Here is a 27128-nt window from a genome sequence, read left to right on the forward strand (position 1 = left end):
ATAAAAGTGCTACTTTATCACTCACTGTCCATGACAGTAGCAAGAAGAAATTAGATGTGGCTAGCTGTTGGGGTGAGAGAGGCTAGTCTATGTAAGAAGATCTCTGTTTTAACTTCACTGGATCTGTGTTACTAGTCCCACTTGCATTGTAACCTTTCTGCCTACTCTCAAGATGCCCCCTGCCAAACATTTCCAGTGATTTCTCCATGAAAACTGGAACTGTAATTTTGCAACATCTTACAACATTTCAAAATTGTTTCCACAGGCCAAAGGTTGAGTAAGTATTGGGTGCTGATTGCTCCCCATTATCACCTGATCTTTTAGCATTTTTTTTTAATACTGACCTGCAGTTTGCTGCTGTGGAATCTGAGTCTGATGTGGCAGGTTCCTAAAAATAATAATTTAACATCTTTAAAACATCTATATATTATGTACAGTGCACATCTATGAATACAGTCATGGTATTTAAACTACACACGCATCATTCTTCTATAAGGCAATAACCTAGTTTTCCCCAAATGGATAAACCAAGTGACCAAAAGGCTAAGCAGTTCAACATGAGCAAGGAACTAGATTATTGCTAAAGCATAGTAGTATGATTCTCATGTTCAAATAATAAATTATTAAGCGAAAAATGTAGCACAATAGAAGGCAGGTGAAGCAAGCTGAATTCTAAAAATGTAAACACTTGAAATACATAAATGTAAAGATAGACCAGTATAACTATAAAGGTAAATTTCTTATTTTGGAAGAAAAGAGAAACACTTTTTGGATTTTTTTTAAGTGGCTATTTGAGGAGGTTTTGAATGTTAGAAGTAGTAAGGCTGTCAATTAATCGCAGTGAACTCATGCAATTAACTCACAAAAATGAATTGCAGTTTTAATCACATTATTAAGCAATAGAATACCAAATGAAATTTATTAAATATTTTTGGATGTTTTTCTACATTTTCAAATATATTGATATCAATTACAATACAGAATACAAAGTGTAAAGTGCTCACTTTATATTATTAGTTTTGATTACTAATACGTGCACTCTAAAAATGATAAAATAAATAGTATTTTTCAATTCACCTCATACAAGTGCTGAAGAGCAATCTCTTTATCACAAAAGCACAATTTACAAAGGTAGATTTTTTTTTGTTATATAACTGCACTCAAAAACAAACCAATGTAAAACTTTAGAACCTACAAGTCCACTCAGTCCTCCTCCTTGTTCAGCCAATTGCGAAGACAAACAAGTTTGTTTACATTTATGGGAGATAATGCTGCCTGCTTATTATTTACAATGTCACCTGTAAGTGAGAAGAAAGCGTTGAAACTTTTGTAGCTGGCATTGCAATGTATTTACATGCCAGATGTGCTAAACATTCATATGGCCCTTCATGCTTTGGCCACCATTCCAGAGGACATGCTTTCAAGCTGATGACGCTCATTAAAAAAAATGCATTAAATAAATTTGTGACTGAACTCTTTGAGGGAGAATTGTTTGTCTCCTGCTCTGTTTTACCCACATTCTGCCATATATTTCATGTTATAGCAGTCTCGGATGATTACCCAGCACATGTTGTTCATTTTAAGAACACTTTCACTGCAGATTTGACAAAATGCAAAGACGGTACCAATGTGAGATTTCTAATGATAGCTAAAGCATCTGACTCAAGGTTTAAGAATCTGAAGTACCTTCCAAAATCTGAGTGGGACTAGGTGTGAAACATGCTTTCAGAAGTCTTAAAAGAGCAACACTCTGATGCAGAAACTACAGAACCTGAACCACCAAAAAAGAAAATCAATCTTCTGCTGGTGGCGTCTGACTCGGATGATGAAAATGAACATGCGTTGGTACACACTGCTTTGGATTGTCATCGAGCAGAACCTGTCATCAGCATGGATGCATGTCCTCCGGAATGGTGGTTGAAGCATGAAGGGACATATGAATTTTTAGAGCATTTGGCACGTAAATATCTTGTGACGCTGGCTACAACTGTGCCATATGAATGTCTGTTCTCACTTTCAGGTGACATTGTAAACAAGAAGCGAGTAGCATTATCTCCTGAAAACATAAACAAACAAACTTGTTTCGCTGAACAAAAAGTAGGGCTGAGTGGCCATGTAGGTGCTAAAGTTTTACATTGTTTTATTTTTGAATACAGTTTTTTTTTAACATAATTCTACATTTGTAAATTCAACTTTCATGACAAGGAGATTGCAATCCCCTATGGTACTTGCAATAGGGGAATTTAAAAATTATTTCGTTTTTTACAGTGCAAATATTTGTTATAAAAATAAATATAAACTGAGCACTGTAAATGTATTTTGTGTTGTAATTGGTAGAAAACATCCAAAAACATTTAAATAAATGGTATTCTATTATTGTTTAACAGTGTGATTAATTGCAATTAATTATTTTAATCGTTTGACAGCCCTTGTTAGAAGTAGTCTTAGCAGATGTGGATTAGTGGTCAGAGTGCAAGTCAAGAAATTAAAGCTGCATTTATTTATTTTATTTATAACTAAAAGAAGAAAAAAAAGCATTTATCCTTGGTTCCAGTGTAACAAGAAATTTTGCTTTTAGATGTTCTGAAAACTCCTGAAGCACCTTGATAGAGGGAAAAACCTCAGGGGTTTAAAAACACTGTAAAATTCACTTCTCCCAATTTACATAATTAAGGTGGTGACAGTATCAGGACACTTTGATTTGCATAAAACCGTAATTAGTTCTAAGATTTAGGCTTTAGATAAGTAGAAATTAATTATAGTGTAAAAATAGAGAATTCAACATGGCAGACAAAATGGCAGTGACAGGGATGACAGTTTAAATTTAGAGAGTGGAAAATTCCAGAAGTTTACAGCAACTCAGGGGAAGGAGCTCTACCCAAGACGATGTCAGGAGGAGGAGCTCTGTATCTAAAAATAGGTATGACATAATGGGGAGGAGCTAGAAAAGCTAGAACCTGATTAGCTGAGATGAGCTGACCTTGAGAGAGCAACTAGTATATAAGGCCAACAGGTAGCAGGCTGAAAGTGTGGGGGTTTCGGGGCTTGTGAAGATCAGAAGCCTCAAGCAGCAACCACAACAGCAGCAGCTAAGACAACTGCAGCAGCATCTTAAGAAGATTCCGGAAAACAGTTACCCGGAAAAACAGCAGCAGAATTCTAAAGGCCTGGCAACAACTTTTATAGCAGCGTAATCAGCAGCAACTGCCTGCAGCAACAGCCAACAGCTGCCGCTATGCCTGCAGCAGCAGCAACCATCGTCTCCAGGTGCTGACACCATCATCTCCAGATACTGACAGAGCAGAAGGGCCCCTAAGACAAGTCAGAGGGAACTAAGAAGATAAAGTGTAAGTCTGAATTTATCATCTCTTGTTACATTGTGTTTGGGCATGTCTGTCAATAAAGCTGGATGCCTGTGCTTCTGAATGAGATCTCCCCTACCCATCTTGCGACTAGCTGATCACCGCTCACAGGATGTTAAATATTAAATAATTAGATATTAAATGTTAGATGTTAAATGTTTAGTGTTAAGTAGTAATGTTAGTGTTTAGTAAATGTTTTCTTTTTAATCTGTGAATATAATGGTTTCTCATATGTGTCTACAGAGGCAGCGTATACTACATTGTATTAAGTACAGTATTAGATTTTAACGCTAAGACCAAAGCCTTTGTGTATGCGGGGTCCCAATATGCCTATTACATTGTAAATACTACATAGACTAAGTCTCTTGTGTATCCTGTGTATTTTATTTTGTTGCACTGCTTTATTGTATAATTCTTAAATGTAATTCTGTTGTGTTTTACTAAGTCCTATGTATCTTTTCTTGCTTTATTAAACTCCCTTTATTCTTTTTATTTCTATTAAATAAATAAATCTTTTGTTTCTGAAGAATTTCTACTTGTGTGGGTCAATCCTTGAGCAGATGGCTGTATCCGTGCCCTCTCAGGGGTTAGCTGAACTAGCTTGCTCTGGGGGGCCCCCTGCAGGTCGGAGACAGGCCCCCTGGTAACACCCTGGCCACAACCTTGTTACCCTTCTGTTAAATTAGAAGTGCTACTGTAGGCTAACATAATTGGCAGGCTTGTGCTCAAGGCGCTAAGAGCCTCATGCAAATTTGTAGGTAACATAACTGGCGTCTAAATTTTACGGTAACACCAAAGCCCCAGTCAAGAAAACACCAATACACATGCTTAACTTTACTCACATGAATAATCCCACTAAAGTCAAAGCAACTATTCATCTGAGTAAAATTCCACACGTGCATAAGCATTTGAAAGACCAAGGTCTAGGTGGATAAAGTTAGGCAGGGAAGCATCCTCTCACGGATAGAGGAAACTCCTTAAAAATGGCTAACACAACATATGGGGCATAAATATACTTTCACCACCCAGCTTCTGTTGTTTTCAATTCATTAGAAGCAGATATAAATGTACTTACCTAATCAGTTCTAATTCCTGATTATAGGAGTTAAAAAAGCAAATGGAATGATACAGATAGTGCTTATCAAAATATGGCACTAAATGTGTTTTAATTTAACAACTTGCTACTTTATGTGCAGAAGAAGCTGCCCTTCGAAATACAGGAAAGGCAACATAAGCCTGGACAAACTATGCAAAGCCTAATTGGTCTGTTAATTGAGGTCTATTGTAAGCAGCCACATTTTGTGCCAGGCAGGGAAGAAGTGAGAACACTCAGTTTGTCAGCTAGGGTATGTCTAGCATAGGACATGCTGCATGTGTTTGCGATTAATGTTTTCAGTATACTAAATGATTGGCAGGGGCCCTGGAGGTTTTTCGCCTTCCCCTGCAGCGTGGGGCACGGGTCGCTTGCTGGTGGATTCTCTGCAGCTTGAGGTCTTCAAACCAATTTTGAGGATTTCAATAACTCGGTCCTGGGTTAGGGGTTGTTATAAAATTGGATGGGTGGGGTTCTGTGGCCTGCCTTGTGCAGGAGGTCAGACTAGATGATCATATTGGTCCCTTCTGACCTATGAGTCTATGAGTCTATAAATCCACACAATTTCTGCATGCCTAATTGTAAAACTACAAGACAAAAACTTAGGTGGCAGAAACCATCTTACATACAAAATACAGTATCTTAAAAGATTTTTTAACAGATGAGCTGTTTTCTGACTGACTATATCAAAAAGCAAATAGGGATACAGTTTTCCAATAATGGTAGAATAAGTTCACTGCACAAAATCCATCAGTCACTATAAACATTTCCATCAGTCACTTAGTATAATGGGAATTAACTGTTTTGGTAATAGAATATTGTGAAAGGATCAATGCTTCCTGCTTTAAAAATAAACACTGAGGCAAAGCCTTGCTTTCTCTTTAGCATTCATCTATCGGCAGGAGCCCATTATGCTGTGATAACGTTGTATTCCAGACATAGTCTCTTCTAGAAAATATGTTGTGTAGGAACTTGAAGGAACTTCCCCTCACTGTAGTAAAAAGTAAAACAACATTCTCAATGTAACTATCAAGAATGTACATATTCAATTGATATTTATCATATACAATGTTAAGTTTTATGGGAAAACCACAGCAACCTTCACTCAGAAATATAGGACAGAATGACAAATTTTACAACCTCCCTCTTTGCTACATTCTTTATTTGTATCCAATTTTATAAATACTTTTCAGATGTAAATTAAATTTTTACAAAGCATCCACATTGCTTGTTTTACTAATTTAGAGTAATTAAAAGTGTAGTTCTTGTTTCCATATATAATGCTTATGACAGAGAATGAAACCTCATTGAAGCTGATGGCTATGAGAGACTCCCTTCATTCAAGGATAAATTTAAGAAACAGTTAAGCTCCTTATTAAAAGCAAAATAGCTGAAACAATAGGAGCCACCATCCAAAACACAGGCCACAAATAAAGCAGTCAGAGAATCTGAGCTATGTGGATGGAGGAGTTTTGCTGCAGAATGAATGCAAACAAGTGAGGGGTGTGTGGCTGGGTATTGTTTTGTGAAAGTGTTTGTGTCTACCACCAGAAGAAGCCACAGAAGCACTGGAAGCATAATCATGAGAGAAAAAGGAGAGGGAGATTTTTGAGCAGAGCGCTGGCTGGAAAGGCAGGCCTGGAACTGTAAGCAAAGAAACTACCTCCTGTTGTTTGGTTCCTACTGTGTTCAGAGAAATGGGATTTAGTGTGCACTTGTAAATAAACAAGATTGCATCAAAGAAATATCTGATTCCATTATCAATTTCTCCACCAGATGGAAACAATGCACCAGGCCCTGAAAATGGACTAGCTGCCTGGATCAAACGAGATAACTACATAATCTGGAAGAGGAAAGAAGGAGACTATCACATTGAAGATGATACTGACTTTGGTTCTGCTCCTATAATTCACTACATACAGGCATGCTGCTGCAACTGCAAAGAGCCCTCATGGGGGGCAGCCCTAATTTTAAACTAGAGGTTTACTGAATGTTACGTATGCTGAAGAAATTAACTCCATCATATTTTGTTTCCTGCATTAACAATGTTATTGTGTCATTCACATTAGATTACTACCCCACATTTAGGCATTAGCAGATCGTTACTGTATGTTCCCTACTAATTTTGTGCTATTCTCCATTACATCTTTATAACTGAAACAGAAGCCAATCAATGAAGGTGAATTTGATGTTTAAGTCCATTAATTACAGCAAAAAAACCCAAAAAATATTTATTTAAAAGCACAAATAGGAATGCTTCTTGCTCTTGGAAATGTCAATTAACTCCTGCTGATGAGCCAGCAGAGGGCGCATGGGAAAATGTTTTTGTGAAACTTCACCAGTAATGGCTATTTTTTTTATTTGTTTCCATTTACTTCACAGGAAAAACAACAGAAAATGACTGCAAAGGGCTGGAGTAAGCATGTTTGAGCAGAGCAGAGGAAAGCAGAAAAACATTTTTCTAAACCAATTTATTTTATATTCTAATTATTTTTACTGAGATATTAATTTAAAAGTACAGGTTGAGACAAGACTGCAACAATGTTGCCTGAATAACTCTGGAGAGAATTTTAATCCCTTCTGTTTAATCCACTATTATGATGTTGGTATCCAAAATATGTCTTAATATTTATACAGTCTAGATATGAAACAAGATGACATTACTAAAGCGACATTCAGTTAAGAACTGTGTGTCCTATATGAAATACGAATCAGAGGTAGTCCTTACTCTGGCCCTAATCTGCTACATATAATTCTTCTTTAAAATGAAAATTTATACTCTAATACAATGACAGTAAAGAGACACTGTCGAGATAAATAATACACAATTTTTAAAAAGCTCTTTGTGTTACTAATTGTAAGATTATTTTTATTACCATTTGTGTTGTTCTATTTACTTTTTGTATTTCATTTGGTTTGGATAGTGAAACTTCAATTTCACTTTCTGGTTTTCCTGCATTAGCGCAATATTATTATTGAGATTTCCAACATTCAAAGAAATTTGAAAGGTCAACAAAAGTAGTTCTAATGTAAACATTAATATTTTCTTTGGAGAACTAGAGAAAAAATAGATTCTCTAATTATTACAGTGTTCTATTTCTAATATTATAGTATTGCCAAACATTTACAATTATGAGTCAGGCCCCAAAACAATCATGTTTTTTATAAAACAAAAAGAACCCAATATTTACTTAGCTACTGGTTTTTGAGCAATTAGGGTGCACTTAGATAATGTTTTCAAGCTTCTCTTTGCAACCATAAGGCCTACACATTTTAAGTAAAAACTGAAGCTGAGATGCTCACCTATTCACATGCTTCCCACAGGTAGGGCTTTAAGAAACACACCATATTTGCAAGAGTTGGCAACACTGCTTATCATCTTACACAAAATTTAATGGTAGAAATATTTGGACTGAGGATGCTGGAGGAGAGGTAAATGTAGGTTAAGAAGGGGAACTGATGCGTGAAGTAGTGTTGATCAGGAATTTTTCAACAGACAATGCCCTTTTTGCATAATCAATTTTTTGCCAAAAGACTTTCCTGACAGAAAATTAAAATGACAGCTCAGTTTCATTTACAAGTGCCTTCCCAGCCTGCAGCCAGCAAGCCTAATGATTCTGTTTTGGTTCTCTTGAGACAGAATTTTTCTGGAACTCCCTTCCCATTAAATTTTTGTCCCAACTTGGGATGGGTTTTTTCCCACCCCAAAAATGTGAAATTTTTCATGAGAATTTTCTGGCCAGCTCTAGAATGGAGTGTTGACAGACCACTAACTGCCAGCTTATTTCTTTGCTTTTTACAGTTTGCAGTGATGGAATATGCAGACTGGTAACCTTAAACCAAAGCTGACTAAACTTTTTGGTGGGGGTATTTCACAACCCCATTTCCTGGGCTAAAACCTGCAGACTTGCCCTCACCTATGTCAACCTGTACAAACCTGTTCCCACTGTCCCCTCCACAATATGTATTCTCCTTCCTGTATTTCTGGTCCTCACAGAGCTGCGGGGGGCTTAGGGGTGGCTCAAGGTGGAGGCCTGGGGAAGCAACATTGTGGAGGAGCAACTTGAAAGAAATTTGTGAGCACATATGGAGTTGTAGGGGGTCTCAGGATGTGCATGTGAATGAGGATATGGGGAAAGAGGCACATGGAGAAGAGGGGGTGTCATAACCAGATAGCTAAGGGTTAATGTCTCTTTCACCTGTAAAGGGTTAACAAACAGTGACCTGCAACACCTGACCAGAGGATCAATTAGGAGACAAGATACTTTCAAATCTCGGTGGAGGGAAGCCTTTGTTTGTGGTTTTTGGTTTTGGCTTTGTTCTCTCTGGGTCCTGGAAGGGACTAGACATGCAACCAGTTTTCTTGCCAATCTCCCTGCTACAGTCTCTTATATATTCAGAAGAGTGAGTATTTTTAGTAAGAAAGGCAGTTATAGTCTTTTGATTGTTTCTGTATTTGCAAATGTGTAGTTTGCTGGAAGTATTTTAAATTGTATTTTGCTGGGGGGAGGCTTCTTTCTAGTTTCTATAAGCTGACAGACCCTGTAACTTTTTACCATCTAAATTGCAGAGATAAACTTTTACCTTTTTTCTTTCTTATTATTAAAAACTTTGCTTTAAGACCTAATTTTTTTTCTCCTAGTTAAGGCTCAAAGGAACTGAGTCTGTGTACACCAGGGAATTGTTGGGGAGAAGGGAAAGAGAGCAGGGGGGAGAAGGGAAAAGTGAATTTCCTCTTTGTTTTAGACTCACGGAGTTTGAATCTGGATTGCCTCTGGGTGACGGGAAAAGAGGAGGGTGGAAAGGTATCATTCCTCTCTGTGTGGTGATTCAAGAAGTTTGAATCATGGTGATCTCCTAGTGTACCCAGGGCGGGAAAGATCTGGGAGGAAGAAAGGAGAAGGGGGAATCCCTTTGTTTAGATTCACGGAGCTTGAATCTGTATATCTCTCCAGGAGCCCAGGGAGGGAACACCTGGAGGGGAGGAGGGGGAAGGGAAATGGTTTATTCCCCTTTGTTGTGAGACTCTAGGAATCTGGGTCTTGGGGGTCCCCAGGGAAGGTTTTGGGGGGACCAGAGTGTATCAGGCACTGGAATTCCTGATTGGTGGCAGCTTATCAGATCTAAGCTGGTTATTAAGCTTAGAGGAATTCATGCTAGTACCCATATTTTGGACGCTAAGGTTCAGAATCGGGAGTTATACTATGATAGGGGGTAACAAGAATATAGTGGAGAGCACGGGGAAAACAGCAGACTTGAGCTAGAAGGGGCTTTTTGGAAAGAGCAGCTATACTCTTAACAACTTATACTGCTTTTTCCCCATTCCTGTGATCAGTGGTTCTTGCAGCTTTAAGTCCCACTTTCCTCCAATCCTCTCCCAACATGCCCCTGCTGTGTACCCCTATATTCCCTATTCATTTCCCTGCATCCTCATCCCACTGCTTCATGGCCCTTCACCATTCCTTGGTTTCCTGTAGAGCTGCTGTATGGTGCATTATGAGGATTTGGAAGAAGCATCAAAACATCTGAGGAGCAAAGAGGTTGATTAAGGAAGAAGGGGAGCAAAGGTGGTGACTGGAGATATGTGGGAGTGAAAAGGTTTTTGGTGGGGGAACAAAACTGTGTAAGAAGGCTGAGGGAATGTAGTGTTTCTGCATCAACGTATCAATACTTAAAGACCTCCCTCAGTATTACTGCTTTTACTCTCCAACGGACCCTGGCAGTCATGCTGTGGGAAGCCTATGATATGCCAGTGCCTTTGTGAAGGGGAACCTGCCTCCCCCAGCATTGTTGCCTCTCTGAACCAGGTTATAAACCCTGATCCTCCAAGCCCCACTTTCAGGCTACTGCCTCACATCCCTAGTCACTCTTTCTACAGCCTCATCTCTTTCCCATAGTCCAACCTTCCACCTTGACTCAGCAGAGATATGTCCAGAACATCACAAGAGCATCAGGGACAGAGCAAGATTAAATTTTTTGACAAACTAAGTTTTGAAGAATGGAAATGATCATTTCTGGTTTTCAGTGATGTTTTTCCTCTAGTCTAGGACGGAGGCTGACAGCAAAGGAAGTAGCTGATATATCTGCATAGTTCTGTTGGTTCATCTTAGCGAAACTAAGATTTCATTTCTGCTTTAAATGCAAATTTCAAAGCAAATTTAACTATGGAGTTACATAGTAAATTAATTAATTCAGAGAAATAATATTGGTTTCCACAGCTAAATTATATAGCATAATCATTATAGGCAGTAAAGATCTAAATTGATACTTACTGCTGTGTTTGCATTAGTGGCATGCTAGTATTATCATAGCTGTCTGTGTGAAGAGGTGGTACAATCTCACCAGTAACTGGGTGAAACACAGGAAGTGTTGAAAGAGGCCATGCTATCTCTCTATTTTTGGACATCTCACGAAGCTCTTTGGTGGATTTCTGTATAGCACTGTGGTGGACCAACTGGATGCTATGTTAAAAGGAAATAAAATGAATATTTTTCTTAAAAAGGGTTCTAAGAATATGGATAGTTTTGTAAAACCATTTAAAATCATTTTTTCTTTAAACTACAAGGACTTTGATGCATATTATAGACTATCAGTAGAACAATTATAGTAGAGCTTCAGTATAAAACAAATATTTAAGTTATTTAATTTTGAAAGCAAGAATTGTTCTATCAGACTGCTGTGTGAAGAAGTATTTTTCTAAAATATTTTAGACTATGCAATATAATGTTAATATTCCATTTATTTCCTGCAGTAAAAATAAAAGTTTTGGTAACTCATATTGTTGTTTCTTGTGGTGGATTCCTAAATACTCACAGAAGCTTTGATTTTTATGGCAGAATATTATGTAGGCACAGGATACCTTTCATGAAAGTTCTTTCATCTGTCCATTGCCTTGTAAAAATGTAGATTGGGAGTCGCATATGCATGAACATTAATTACATAATAATATTATTACTCTAAAGGATTGTATATTAAACTGATCTTTATTAATTACAAACCCTTTTTATTCTGACCTGCTAGCCTTGCCACACCTCTCTGTTTTATAGCAGCTTTCACATATATGAATTAGACTGTGAATCAAGGAGAGTGAGAGAAGAGTATGACACATGTATGAAGCATGACAAGCTACTGAGAAATGAAAATTAAATGAGAAAGAAAAACAACAGGAAAGAAGACACTTACTCTGGTGTTTGCATGTTTCTCTTTTCCCTAAAAACAAAACAAAATTTATGAATTAAATAATAGCATTGATAGTTGGAACATTAAATCTATCTGCTGATGGAAAAAGTACACGATGAGGAAATGCTGACACTGTTACCACCAAACCAAGTTGGTAGCATTTGCCACCAGGTTAATGATAAGAACTGAATGAGCACACAAATAGAGCTGTTGATACTGATGACAGACAGACAACCACACCCACACACAAGTGAATGAAAATGCAAGTTAAGGAAAAGGCTTCTGGCTAAAATAAATTCTATGACAAAATGAAATCAGGGTACGTGTAAGAGATGGAAGAACCTACGTTACTTGCTGCTTTTGTTTCATATGTTTGGCTTTTATAACCCTAAATTCAATTTAGGTCCCTGGCAATATTTATTTTACTAGGTTAGGGTCTTTAATTTTAATATTCGGTGAATAAAAAATTTAGTCAAATTAAATAATTGTCCTGAATTGGTGGGTCCTTTTATTTTTATTTTATTTTTTTTGTGCATAGATGATTTAACCATTTTAAATAGACCTACAGTCCCTAAATCCATTCTGTTGGAGATTACCAATAATTTTAATGCATGTTTAGATGGAAAACAGTACAATATATATTACATATTTCTGCTGGTCTGTTTAAAAAGTATTTTTATGGACTGAATGATACTTTTCTACAGAATTCTTTCATGTGGATTACAATCTCAGAAAAATTTACAATTACTAATTAGTGTTTTAAAGTACTCACACTCCTTCCCGTCGGCAGCACATGATATAAGCAAGTATTAGAAAAAGCACCAGTGCTACTGCTGAGGGCACTGCCAGTGTAATTAGAAAATCCGAGTAATAGTCTCTGCTTTTCAGTGTATCAGGCGGTGGTTTATATTCTCCACCATCAGGTAATATTCCCTCTCCTCGGATCACATCCTGATAGGTGGAAACTTGTTTTGTTTTATCAACCTGATACCAAAAAAAAAAAAAAAAAAAAAAAGACAATTACATAACCAATTAACAAATGTATGTGGAAAATTAAAAGAATTTTTAACCAATCATAAATCAGAAAAAGCAACACTACAAAACACAGCCTTTCAAATTATATGAAATCTCACAATTCCATTTATTTTTCCAAAGACTTCATGTAAGGTATTCCATTGTCTTAATTCATGTTAAAGACCAAATCACAGAAAATGCTCATTGACCTCTGCTGTGACTACCCAAAAATGGTGACAATTTGTTATGTGAACTGGACTGAGACCAATTAATTTTATTTAAGTCACTGCATAGCTACCAAATAACAGCAGAGGTCAATGAGCATACAATAAACTCTCTGAAAAATTATCGAAGTCAGAAAGGTACCAAATAACCATTTTTTAGCCAATATCAACCAGGGCAAGCTTTTGAATTTTAAACAGAGCTATGGAAATTTTAAAGCCAAAACTTGATTCAGTGACACCAAAACATTTTTCAAATTAGTGTCAATTTAAATCAAATTGTTTATTTTTGGGGGGAGGGGACAGCTAACTTCAAATTTTCCTTTGATTCGAAAATGAAATAAAATATAAAAAGAAACACTGACTTTTTTTTTTTAACTTTTTGATTGTCTGAAAATTTCAAAATTTCATTTTCAGTTCAAGCTGAATTTTTTTTTTTTTTTTGGAATTGCCATTGACCAAAGAAACTCATTATTCACTCTTCTCTTCTTGTAACATAAAGCAGAAAGGGTGTATAGATCCCATTATTAGTTCCTTAAGATATCCAGTTTTCCTGTTTTTGATTAGGTAATATTTATCCTGCTTCTGTTCAATTATTCATCCCACTCACACTCCCAAAGTGTACTGTAGTCACTAGAAAGTAGAAGAAAGAAGCAATGTAGCACTTTCAAACCCTAATAAGGGGGGGGAAATTAACGTAATCAATTACTGTATAATAGTAAAGCTCAATTATTTAGTATTAACTTCACAATAAGGGATTTTGAACTTAATTATATGCCCTGGTTGTGCTTGTGCCTATTCAATCTCAATATAAAATAAAATAATCCTATATAGTAACATATATGAACTAGTAGACTTCAGAATATAATTAATACATAAGGTGAATGTTTCTTTTATTCATTTAAATCTAGGTAACAGACTCATTCATTTCATTAGATGAAATATAGCCTTATCAATTATTGGATGATTTAGAAGACCAGCATAAAGTGACAAATTAAAACTTAAAAAGACAATTTTTAAAAAGATTACTAAAATATTTATTCAGTAGCTGAATAGTTGTACAAATGAAAACAGTAATTTAAAAAAATTGTTGACTAGAAGACCATCTAGCTCCAAAGAATCTATGACATCACTAAAATATAGATATTTCAAAAGCACATTTGAAGACTCATTCTAAACATTGCCATAGCACAAGATAGACATTTTTGATCAGTCACATAAATGAAGTTAGAGCATCTATTCAAAGTTTTGGTTTCACCGAATTAAAGATATTATGCTGATCTTCAGGTAAGGTATATTGTAAGAAACACTTTGACTAACTCATTCTCATTCTGCATTATTTTATTTATATATAAAAATGTATTTATTAAGAAATAGATCAATAGCAAATATCAGATTATAGTAATATAAAAATACGTCCTTTGAATTTATTTTACCAAACAACACTAATTTTTGTTATTTGATAAAATAAATTCAAAAGACCTACTTTTGTATTACAATAATCTGATTATTGGCTATTGATTTATTTCTTAACAAATACATTTCTATATTAAGCACATTTCTTAAATACTAAAAAGTAAACCCTGCCCTCTGTTGCATGAATGAGTTATGAATGACTGGGAAAAGGTTGTAGGAAGTCTCTTCCACCTGCTTCTTTGCCCCCTACTTGGTGTTCAAAGGAAGTGAGCTGGATACAGTACTGAATGGTATCATGACCATGAGGAGGGCATAGTCTGCTCCTGCCTCTCTGCCACTAGCACTATCCACTGCATTCAGCAGTATGTGCTTGACAGGGATGTACAGATCCATCTCAGAGGACAAGAAATGGTTACTTGCAGTAACTGGTTCTTTGAGATGTGATGGACCCAGGTATTCCACTTAGGTGTGTGTGCACCCAGTGCACTGGAGCCAGAGAATTGTCTCTAGCACTACCCATAGAGGGGTGGTATTCACACTCATGGTCCCTCCCCTGGCTATATGAGGCAGCACTGCCCTGACCCCCCTCAGATGCTTGGCACCAAGTGCCCAAAGACTAGACTCCAATGCAGTGGGGACAGAGAATCAGTCATAGGGTACACGTCTGCATCACATTTTGAAGAACCATATTTACAGAAAGTAACTGTTTGTTCTTCTTCAAGTAGATGCAGCTGTATATTCTGCGTAGGTGATTCACAAGCAGTACGCACCCCAGGAGTCAGGGCTTCAAGTCCACCTAAACAAGGATTGCAGGACTGCCCTCTACCAAAGCTTGCATCCACCCTGGAAGATGCCGTAATGGCATAACGGTTCATCAATGTATGTATGGATGACCATGTAGCAACCCTGCAAATGTCCAAGGTTGGGACTTCACTGAGGAACGCTATTGACGCAGCTTGCGCTTTCACCCACTGAAGCTATTTCATATGCAGTCTTGATACAGGAGGATATCCATTCAGAGAGAGTCTGTGAAGAGACCTCTTGCGCCTTCATATGATCTGCATATAACACACATAGCTGAGGCAAAGCATGAAACTTGTTTAGTCCTGTCAAGACAGAAGGCTAAACATCACCTGACATCTAATGTATGAACGTGCTGCTCCTCTGGAGAGGAATATGGCTTAGGAAAGAACACTGGTAAATACACCACCTGGTTCAAATGAAACCAAGAAATCCCTTTAGACAAAATTTTCAGGGTGTGGTTGTAAAGTCACTTTATCTGTAGAGAATTGCATGCATGAAGGTTCTGCCATCAGAGCCCGAAACTCACAGACTCTCCTTGCAGATGTTATCACTAACAGGAATACAGTCTTCTGAAACAAATGCGGAAAGGGACAAGATACCAGGGGCTCAAACGAAGGTCCCATTAAAACCGCTAGGACTGTGTTAAGGTGCCACAGAGGAATCAGCTCTCAGACCGGAGGATGGAGATAAAAAAGTCCTTTTAAGAATCTTGCTACTGTGGCACTGGAGAAGACGGATCTTCCTTGAATAGGGAGACAAAACACTGATATTGCAGCCTGATGTACTCTCAATGAGCTACACACAAGGCCCAATGACTAACAGTGCAGCAAGTACTCAAAGTTGTCCTGAATAGAAGGCAGCATTGGTTAAACACTGCAGGCAAACAACCACACCGAAAACTGATTCCATTTTGCCGAATAGGTGGAGCCCTGCATGGATACAAAATTTGTATCCACATCCAATCTGCGATCCGGAAAAATGATCCACAGATATCCACATCTATGGATGCAAAGCAGATATCTGCAGATTTGCAAGGCTCTATGAATAGGTCATTTGGTAGAGGGCTTTCTACCATTGAGTAGGACCTTTTGAACAGCCATGGAACACCACAATTCCTCCTTAGTTAGCCATGAAGCAGACATACCACGAGATGCAAGGAGCTGAGCGTGGGATTTAAAGTGTGACCATGATTCTGCGTGAGTAGGTTTGGATAGAGAGGACAGGATATGGGAGGCTGAACTGACAGTGCTAGAACACCAGCGAAACAGCACTGCCTCAGTCACACTGGGACAATCAGAATGAGCTTGGCCCGATCTGCCTTCAGCTTGAGGATGACCTGTGGGATAACTGGGATTGGGGGAAAAGCATACAGACATGCTGAGTGCAGCCAAGACAGATGATATCAGACAGGGAGTCCAGTCTGAGGCCCTCTTGAGAGCAGAACAGATGACATTTCCTGATGTTGCTCGTAACAAAAAGGTTGATCATCGGAATGCCCTAAGCTGCAAAGATGGCCCAGAGCACACCAGTCTTCAGAGACCACTCGTGACTCAGGGAAAAATTCCTGCTGAGATGGTCTGTGAGATGATTCTGGACCCTGGGCAAGAGGTCAGCAATCGGAGTGATACTCTCTTCGATGAAGAACTGTCACAACCTGACTGCCCCTTGGCAGAGCATCCTGGAGTTTGCTCCCCTTTGCCTGTTCACATAATACATTGCGGTGTTATTGTAAGTATGTGAATGAACCACTGAGCCCTTGATACAGTTCAGAAAAGCGTGACATGCACCATAGATGGTGAGAAACTCTGGTAAGTTGATATGCAGTGAGGACTCCTGCTCTGAACACAGACCTTGAACATGCAGCAACCCCAGATATGCTTCTCAGTCCATCAGGGAGACATCTGTGACAACAGACCTGGTTGATAAGGGCCAGATGAAGGAAACTCCATGACAAACATTCTCTAGGAGTGTCCACCACTGCAGTGAGTCCAGGACCAGTGGAGGGAGACAGACCACTCTGTCCAAAGAGTAAAGAGTGGGACAGTAAACTGTCCTGAGCCATATTTTAAGAGGGCAAAGGTGTAGTCTTGAAAATTGGAGCCACATGTCTGCTTGCCCCAGGTGCAGAAGAACTGGGCATTTTCAATTTAATTTGAATAAGTTAAATTTGCTTCTGGTGCAGCTTTACAATTTATAATTGATTGAAACCCAAACAACAACTTATTTATAGTTACATTAAAAAACACCTCAATAACTGCTAAAAGAACATTATTTAGATTGTAAAGTCAAGCACTTAACATTAGAAAATGCCAGATTTATGGCTTCCTGTGAAATTTTAATTCTTCCTCCTCATGCAGCCAATCTGTGTGTTGTGTGAAACAGGTCAAGTGGAAAAAATAGTATGTGAGTGTTTAAATACTTCTATCATAATGCACAAACACCTCACTTGAATACTTGACTTTGCAATATACATGTCGTTTTAATATAGGTTTTTCTTAATATAATTTCCTAGATTTCTTTTTTAAAAGGAAAAAAGCAAAATACAAATTCTACTTCATGCAACTGTAATACCCCTCCCCTCATGCATCTTCATCAGTGTTTGAACCCTGAACCTTCAGCACTGAGCAGAACACTTTTTTATTCTAGGGAGAAGGAAATGTATTGGCACCGTGAGCTGGGTTGGGAGGAGTGGTTACAGGAAGCCTAGCCCTCTCCCAAACTTTTGGGAATGCCACCCCCATTTGGAGCTCTGGAGGGAGGCAGATGGGTGGAGGTATGTGTTCAATGCTGGGAGGTGTGTGGTCAGACAGAGGGAAGTCTGAATCCACTTCCTTCTTCACTCCACTTGCTGCTATGGGAGCTGCTCTGGCAGCTACCAGATGTTCTCAGTACACTGTGTGATGAGGTGGTGCTGGCCTTAGAATTTTCATGTTCAGTTATTATTGTGGCAGGCTGCCAAAAAATTCCTGAGCAGTGCAAGGAACAGAAGGGAAATGACTGAGTTATTAACTTTAAAACTTTCAAACCTGAACAAAGTTTCATTCAACAAGCAAAAGGCACATATATAGCCTCATGACTTTGTCCCTGCAGAATTTCAAAGGTCTGCTGCAAACAATGGAGGTGTCAGAGCTTCTTTTAAAAGATTGCAAGAATCTCTATAATGGAAGGTATTAGACAATGTTGTGACACACAGGTTCACTTCTGGTTCACTACCCTGTGTCAGCAACTCATCAGGCCGACATCTTTCTACAGACATCCCTAATTTATGCTAATTTTTTTAGCAATTAACACCAGAAACAGTGGATAGCTTATGGATCCTCCTTTTGCAATAATAGTCATTTTTACAGTTTTTAGGCAACTTTTCTGATTCAAAATGTATTGAAAGACAGGATGGGTGATCTACTGGACTGCACATGGACATGTAATTAGGAGTGTTTACATTCTAAAATCCCCATTCTGATAACCTCTCCAAAAAATTCTGGTAAGACATTTCACCTCTTTTCTTCAGTCTCCTCATTTGTGAAATGGGGATAATGCTTATTAACATACCTCTGAAGAGCATGTAAAGATAAATTAATATTTGTAAATGCGATGAAGATAAGAAATGCAATGTGTTAAGTATTACCAGGTGATTCAGCTTACTCTGCTAGCTCTTTTAAAATTTCTGCATACATCTCATTTGGCCCTACTGAGATACGGGTTTTACTGAACATTCCCTAACCATCTTTGTTTAACGTTGTTTGTATTACATTCTTCCCATTCCTCAATTTCTTTGCTTTTTGTTTAAAACTGAGAAAAACTAATCATTTTAAAAATTCAGCCCTTATCAGAATTATTCTCATTCCCTGGCAAACAGCAGTCCTATTTTTATCTTAATATTTCTCCTTTACTTGATAAACCTGAGGAAAAATTTTCCAATTTCATTTGGCTCCAGTATTTCATCTTATTTTCATTTTCTGCCTCTTATTTAATGTTAGATGTTTATGTTCAGAAGAAGTTTTTAACAATTTATAAACATTGCAACCAGGTGTGGTGGTGCATGCCTGTAATCTCAGCTAACTGGGAGGTGGAAACTGGCAGATTGCTTGAGCTCAGGGGTTCTGGGCTGCAGTGCGCGATGCTGATTGGGCGTCCAGTGCCCGACAGCCTAGCCAGCAGGTGACTGAACGAATGGCTAGAACAACACGAATGATCAATCAAGGTGATTCAAGGATAAACATTGCTAAATTACTCAACTCAGTATGTCAGAAACTGATGTCAAATTTTTTTTTTAGGTTAATGAATTAGACCTAGGCATATTAGTGCAGTGAATTAATGAACCAGGCATTCATTTATGGGTTCAAATCCTACCTAAGTCACCACAAAGGAAATTGAATTTGGCGGTTTTAGTATTGCCTGCACTATAATACACTTCTAGCCATATAGCAAAATCCCTCCACATTCTAGCAGTCTCTGCTGAAGGAAGAGTTATGTCTGATCAGTCACAAGTGAGGTGCATTTTGGCAGAGTTGTTTGGTGAGGCTTGCAAAATACTTGGGCACACTATGTTCAGCTCTAAGTAATCATCTGCAAATTTGACACCATCAGCTCAGGATTGAACAAAGACTGTGAATGGCTTGCCAATTACAGAACCAGTTTCTCCTCTCTTGGTTTTCACACCTCAACTGCTAGAACAGGGCCTCATCCTCCCTGATTGAACTGACCTCGTTATCTCTAGCTTGCTTGCTAGCACACATATATATACCTGCCCCTGGATATTTCCATTACATGCATCTGAGGAAGTGGGTATTCACCCACGAAAGCTCATGCTCCAAAACGTCTGTTAGTCTATAAGGTGCCACAGGATTCTTTGCTGCTTTTACAGATCCAGACTAACACGGCTACCCTCTGATACACAGCTCTAAGTAGTGCATTCACAAACACATCACTTCTTATCTTATCACAAAGTGACTCACCAAAGAGATTTTACACCAGTCAATACTGAACTGAGTACGAAATTTTTTATCACAAGTTATTACAGGTTCCATTTCTTGGCTGCATCTCAGCTGATTTTGTGGATTTTCCACTTCTCGTAAGCATGAGGAGAATGGAACATCTGCACCAACCATAACATAGACACTGCAGAAAAAGATGTGTGACAAAGTGTTATCAGGATATCCATTAATAAATAAATATTTAATGAACACAGTCTAGTCCTCTGCATTTCAATGATCACAATAGTTCATTTCTAAAACAGCTAGTTGTGTTTTATAGGCTATGACATCACTTTTTCCAGTGTAGGCCCAATGAACTGGGACCAAATTATTTCTCTAGCTACTTATTACATTCCTACTACAGCTTGAGTGTACTGTGTGATTATAACTAGCAATAGTCCATTTTCATTTAAAAAAAAAGTTACAAAGCTCAAAGTTCAAAATTTTGAGGTAAAAACAGCAATAAATCATTGATAAAGTACTTCAGGAAGTTCTGTTAAAACAGTTCCATTTCATGTAAGAGAAAATTTTGCTCAGCATAGCATTCTTGAAAATTCATAGCATTTTATGTGTAAACTGTAAAAGGTATTTGAAAATGCTTTAAATTACAACTGCAATTTATTCATTTATTATTGATGCCAACTTGCCAAAACATCCAGCTTCTCTCAACAAATTCCACAAGACAGTTATGCACTGTCAATACAAATTTTTACAACATACTGAAAGCAGAGTGTGGGACAAAACAAACTGATTTTAGTGTCAAAGTAAATAAAACAAGGGCTACTGTACTGATACTATTATTCATTTTCATACTTATCTCAATTGAAATGAATAAATGAAACTGTTACAGAATATAATCTGCTGCACCAGAAAGTCACGGAATCCAGGGACCCTGAAGCAGAATTTAGGTTTAGTTTGCCAGGGAGTACACAGAGCACAGTCTGAGCAATGCTCAAAAACACCACAGATGAAACTCTATGTAGCATCTTATATACACTGGTGTGGCTAACACAGGATGAGGAAGCTGCCAGATTTTCTTTAGCGGTTGTTCAACTGTAGTGACAGACTTCAAGAAGCCTCTCAGTCAAAAAACATTAAAAAAGGAAAATTTTGCTCAAGGCGTATTTCTCCTGTAAGTTCTTCTGTGTATGTTTTTTTTAAAAAAACTTTCCTAAAACATCTAATGCAAAGGAATGAGCTCCATTCACAAGCAATATTTATCAGTGAACTCTAAATTTAAGAGCTATAGTATTGGAAGATGTAGCTTTAAATGTCCCTGTGATGTTTAGAACAGAATGCAGCTGAGCTAATTTTAAGTTTTGTGAGGTCTATGTTGTAGAACTTCAGAGTCATGAATCAAAATTAGGCTCTGCAGTTACAGGGATATAAGGCTGGAATTGTAGATTAAGAGAGTCTTATTTCCTTCCACCTGTTTTGTAAGCAGGGAAAACTGTTAATGTTTCTTTGATTGTAAATTCCCAGCACCTAACATCAAAAGACCTTGATCCCCTCATCTGGGGCCTCGGGGCACGTATGTATTTTTAATATCTAATAACAATTTCCAAAAGTTTGTTCTTTACAAAGTAACTTCCAAAAATTCTTGAATGCCTAAAAGGAACATTAAACACTTGAGTGACACTTATTTTGAGTGCTAAAGACTTATAAACAGATTAGATATATATACACATGTGCTTACCCCTCTTTCATATCATTAATAGGAAGTGGAACTCTGCCTCCCCTGTCTAGAGCTGAGGTGATGTTTATAGCATTCAAACGCTCTGGTTGCCACACATTTTTCACTGCTCCAAGAAAATCTCCGAGAACCTCACTTGCTAACATTTCTTCTACATTCATGTTCTTTATGAAGAACTCCGCTTGATATGGTAAAGGAAAATCTAGTTGTGAAGGAAAAGAGTTATGTCTTTATTACAAAAGATCTAAAATAGTGGTTGAGTACTGCACTACTGACTTATTAAAGAAGACTGAGGAGACACCTTCCTAAAATCCTTTTATAATACCAAGTTATATTCTGATCTGGCCACTCTTGTTTAATTATCAAACTATGTTTATTTATAATAGTACCAACTATTTTTTAAAGCAGCACTCAAGCTTTGCCCTGTTGATGGAGCTATTGGCAACCTGCAAATAACCTGAGGGCTGATCCTCAGCTGGTGTAAATTATAATAGTGCTGTGACTTAAATGAAGCTATGACAATTTACATCTGCACAGGATCTGCCCCCTGAAGACAACATCTAATCTGCATTAAATGAAGAAAATTGCAGCTACCATACTCTTGGGCAAAGAGGAGTGGCCTGCAACAACTACAAGTCCCAGCCTGAATTGCTTCATACACTAACTTGAGTGGCATAAGATGATTCATTCAAGATGAAATATTGTAGGCTGGAACCTATAAATGCAATAGGCCACAACTCCATGTTCAAACTGAAGGTGATGACAGACTATACTGTAGGTCTCACTTTAGTTTCCTTCTGTCTAAGTAATAAGTAAATTCAAAATGCACAAACTGTCCACACTCACAATTAGAATGGTCTGCTAAATTTTATAGAGAGCTGGGCAAATAACTGATTTTTCAGTTGGATGACAGTTCTGAAATATATGTTGAAAAAAAATCAGTTTGGTCAAACCAAATCTGATTTTTTTCTGACTTTTCAGTTGATTGAGTAATTCCATATCAGGTGTATTTCATAGCAGGAATTCAAACCTCTATCTCCCATATCCCAGGTGAGTGCCCTAACCACTGAGCTAAATATTATAAGCGCAGTAGCAGATGCAGCAGCATCACCACCATAACCTTCACCTCCTCCTCCTCTGGTTGTTTTGTGAATGGTCAAAATTATTAGTGTCAAATTCATAGATTCAGGTTGACCTAAACAGATTTTTCAGTGAAAATTTGATTTGCCTGAAAAAGTTTGCCCAGCTCTAATTTTAAGACAGATCAGTGGTGTTGGTATTTTTAAGGTGATTTGTATTGTTTTCAGTTGTGAACTGTGACTTGTTTGCAACTTGGTTAACCTGAAACATCTACCTTTTTAAATGTAAAAGTTACCACAGAACATTGTCTGCTGCACCTGAGTGCTGCAGTTTTATGTGCAACTATTTTTGTGGTACTGTGCATTTGCATCCTGTGCACACTCAAATTCAATATGCACATTTCATTTTTTCCCCATAGACAGATATTTTAAAAGAACTCAGAGGAGGCCAGGAGTAGTGGTCAGAACGCTGATAAAATTAAAAAGCCTTCTTTCAAATATTAAAGAAAACCCAGAGGAATTTTCATTTTATGGGTCTCATTAACTCAAATTACATGTATTTATATCTTGTTTTCTGATTTTATAGATACTGAATATTTTACTTACATTATTACATACTGCAATCTGGTTACAAACCGTATTGAAGGACACAGGTTTTCGTAAATGAATATCAAGATGCTTCATTTTTAAATCCTTTACACTCTTCTTGGAGATGCTATTTGATTTTTTCACTTGGTTATTTATTGTTTTGCACTAGATTTTAAATTTAGTAAAACGGGACTTTCACAATCTTTTATTATACAACAGATGTTATTAGTTAAGCATGATAGGGTATATTGTACAAATCAACATAGCAACATTATGAAGATGAAAGCAATGTTCACACTGGAGAAAATTTAAGGAGAAAAAATGTATGCAAAAAATTGTTCCCTGACATTTTTCCTTGTTTCTTTTGCTACTTTTAGAATAGATAGATGCTTTGTGATTACATACCAGTTTTCTTTCTGAGTTTTTATGACATCTGTCTATAACTGTGGAAGTGATTGTCACACATTCAGCATTATGATTTAACTGGAGTGAATCATTTCACAATTACCTAAATGCATTTGGAGGGATTTTCTTCCTTTGGTGATACATCAGCTATTGGCCTCTATATGTTGTAGGGATTTAGCAATAAAATAAGTAGTACATGCAAGAGGCATATCAAAGTTAAAAGCCTATGTGTTGCTTTTAAAATCTAGGGGATGAAGGCTTGGTATTGCAGGGCCATGAGCATTACAGCTCTGATTCGGCAATGCACTTATGCATACGCTTAAAGTTAAGCATATGAGCAGTTCCACAGTTAATGAAACTATGTGCATAAAATTAAGTATGTGCTTAAATGCATTGCTGGATTGAGGCCAAAATGGTCCCTATGACAATCTGAAAAGGAAAAAGAAAAAAACCACTACTGCTTTGTGGCACCCATTTTTTTTCTGATAATGGGACATATTCTCTACTCAATGTAAGTATTACACTGCCAGTGACAAGAATAGGAGTTCTGTATGTGGAATAGGAGAGAATATATCCAACGTGTTTACATAATAAACTAAAAAAGAAGCTGCTCCCAGAAAAAGCAGCAGTAGGTAAGGATTTTTATTTGCAGGGGGTGCTGACTAGAGTATATAACAGGAAAAGTGTGGAAGAGAATGCAGCCCTTTACCTTATCATAAAACATTCTGTTATGTGCTACACTTGTGACAATCTCTTTTGTGTATAACACTTGTTTTGCCTACCCATTGAATACCAAATCAATGCAAATTACATTTCTTTATGCTCCTTTTTTGACTAACCTGCACTATCATCTACATTTCTGCTGAATGTGGCCCAGTGAACCAGATTCTGGACTTAACAACACTGTAGGTCTGGAGCAGTCCCATAGACTTCAGAGCTGCTCAAGATTTTCACCAATACAAATGAAATTAGAATTTAGCTCATTCTATTTATTTGGAGGATTTTTTCCAACGACAGCTGATAGAACACGCAACTAGCTGTTTTGCAAGGCAACCTGAATCTTGAAGGTCACTGCTTGTATATAGCGTTTGATATTATGAAATTCACTGACTTTCATAAAGACATTAAAAAAGCATATTGGGCCTCCCTGCCTCCATTTCAAAATCCAAGATCCACTATTGCTGATGACAAAATTGTAAAACTCAATTTACCTCAATAGAGCAGTACTTGATTATGTCACTTCTTAATTTGACCCAGTGTCCCTAACTTTGCAAAAAGTTTTTCATTATATACTTTAAAAGTTTAATCCTCCAGTTAGATATATCTTTCATTAACCAATAAAATGCAAACTAATGCTGACATCCTTGCATGTTTCCTTATCCTTTAACTTCAAGGCTTGATGCACTTCTCAAATACAGCTCTCACTACTATTGGTTTCAAAACAAATACTTTGAAGAGATATATCCCTTGTATGTGGTGTAGGTGTAGAAAATATACAGTTTGGTACAATTTGGTTCCAAAAGCAAAAAAGCTGGCTCTTCAGAAGAATTTTTAAGAATTGGGCATAAATCAGCCCTGGTAAAAATGGTTGAGCAAAAAATAACAAACGATGAATCAGGACAGGGAAGTTTCCCTTACCTCCTCCTCACCACTCATGCTTTTAGTTGAAACACTGCTTAATGTTTGACAGTATTGTCATCTTAAAAATCATGTAATCTTAACAATGTACCACTTATACAATCTAGAGCGCTGCAAAATCTCTTCTGTACATACCTTCTGCTGACATTATATTAATAATCAAGTTATGTCTTGCAGTCTCAAAGGTGCGCCTGTTATAAGCAGTAATCTAGAATAAAAACAGATGACACCAAAATGGTAGTACAAATGTGAAAACCAAAATTAATAAATTCAGCAAAGAAATTGGGGGGAAGGATAGCTCAGTGGTTTGAGCATTGGCCTCCTAAACCCAGGGCTATGAGTTCTATCCTTGAGGGGGCCACTTAGGGATCTGGGGCAAAAAATCTGTCTGGGGATTGGTCCTGCTTTGAGCAGGGGGTTGGACTAGATCACCTTCCAACCCTGATATTCTATGAAAAGTATTGTTTTTCTTAAATTAAAAATATTCACTAATATATGTACTGTATAGATTCATTCATAAGCCAAATATTTTTGGTAAAAAAGTGACACATCAAAGATTGGGGGTCATCTTACAAACGGATCTACACCGAAATTTGATGATTTTAAACTCTATGGCAGGGATCGGCAAACTTTGGCATGCAGCTCAGCAGGGTAAGCACCCTGGCAGCAGGGTAAGCACCCTGGCAGGCCGGGCTGGTTTGTTTACCTGCCGAGTCCGCAAGTACAGCCAACTGCGGCTCCCAATGGCTAAGGTTCGCTGCTCCAGGCCAATAAGGGCTGCAGGAAACGGCATGACGGCATGGGCCAAGACATGTGCTGACCACCGCTTCCCACCGCCCCCATTGGCATGGAGCAGCGAACTGCGTCCAGTGGGTGCTGCAATCGGCCAAACCTGCGGACACGGCAGGCAGGCAAACAAACCAGCCCGGCGTGCCAGGGTGCTTACCCTGGCAAGCCGCGTGCCAAAGGTTGCCAATCCCTGCTCTATGGAATCACTGAATTGAATATCTAATACATTGTCATTTTGTTTACCTGGAGTGTCCGCAAGCATGGAGCCCCTCAGTTCCCTGTGGCCGCGGTTCACCATTTCCGCGATCGGCAAACCTGTGGAGGCGGCAGGTAAACAAACTGGACCCGCCCACTAGTGGCTTACCCTGACAGGCTGGAAGCCAAAGTTTTCCAACCCCTGAAATATAGGGTCGGCTTATGAAAGGGTCATAACAGTTTTTGCTATTTTCACTTATCCATCTTGGGGGGTTGGCTTATAAACGAACGGGCTATGAACAAGTATAAACAGTAATTATTTTTATTTTTGAATACTAAAAAAATAAACTCTATGGACTATAAATATAGAAACATGAAAGATAAATGAATGAGGAGGCCTACCTGCTTTGATGGAGCACTATATCAAATAAAGACATCTTACTGGGGTTTTCACACTAATCTATCTAGTTATTTATGTTCCACTAATATTCTCAGATACCACATGGATAACGTATTTACATATAAGTGATTGTCCTTCCCTAGTCCTGTATTCTTTTCTCTCTCAGCTCCATTTCAGGAACAAGAGGGAGCAGTTTGGGGTTTTTTCTGTATTTTTTTCTTCTTTTATTGACCTAAGTATGATAAAGTCAAAGAGTAGAGATGGGTTTTGCATTTTGTC

General features: G+C 37.8%; 2 protein-coding genes across 13 annotated transcripts in view; one reads left to right on the top strand and one right to left on the bottom strand.

Moving 5' to 3' along the window:
* CASD1 (CAS1 domain containing 1) overlaps positions 1–27128 on the top strand; it is a 509685-nt gene that overhangs the window by 91493 nt on the left and 391064 nt on the right. The window lies entirely within an intron of this gene.
* Positions 1–27128, bottom strand: part of SGCE (sarcoglycan epsilon) — a 71169-nt gene that overhangs the window by 19455 nt on the left and 24586 nt on the right. For 7 of the 11 annotated variants that reach the window (XR_007772767.1, XM_050941726.1, XM_050941722.1 and 4 more), the window contains 7 exons: positions 25601–25673; positions 21759–21957; positions 20045–20207; positions 12407–12618; positions 11638–11664; positions 10728–10916; positions 345–388 (listed from right to left, as the gene is read on the bottom strand). Coding sequence is in view for 9 of the 11 variants with exons in the window: in XM_050941726.1 (XP_050797683.1) it covers positions 345–388; positions 10728–10916; positions 11638–11664; positions 12407–12618; positions 20045–20207; positions 21759–21957; positions 25601–25673 (907 nt within the window). In the remaining 2 variants the exon portion in view is untranslated. The remainder of the gene's footprint in view (positions 1–344; positions 389–10727; positions 10917–11637; positions 11665–12406; positions 12619–20044; positions 20208–21758; positions 21958–25600; positions 25674–27128) is intronic. The other 4 variants (XR_007772768.1, XM_050941727.1, XM_050941728.1 and 1 more) reach the window with 2 other exon arrangements.

Source organism: Gopherus flavomarginatus, chromosome 2, assembly GCF_025201925.1.
Source record: "Gopherus flavomarginatus isolate rGopFla2 chromosome 2, rGopFla2.mat.asm, whole genome shotgun sequence".
In the NCBI taxonomy this organism is placed as follows: Eukaryota; Metazoa; Chordata; order Testudines; family Testudinidae; genus Gopherus; species Gopherus flavomarginatus.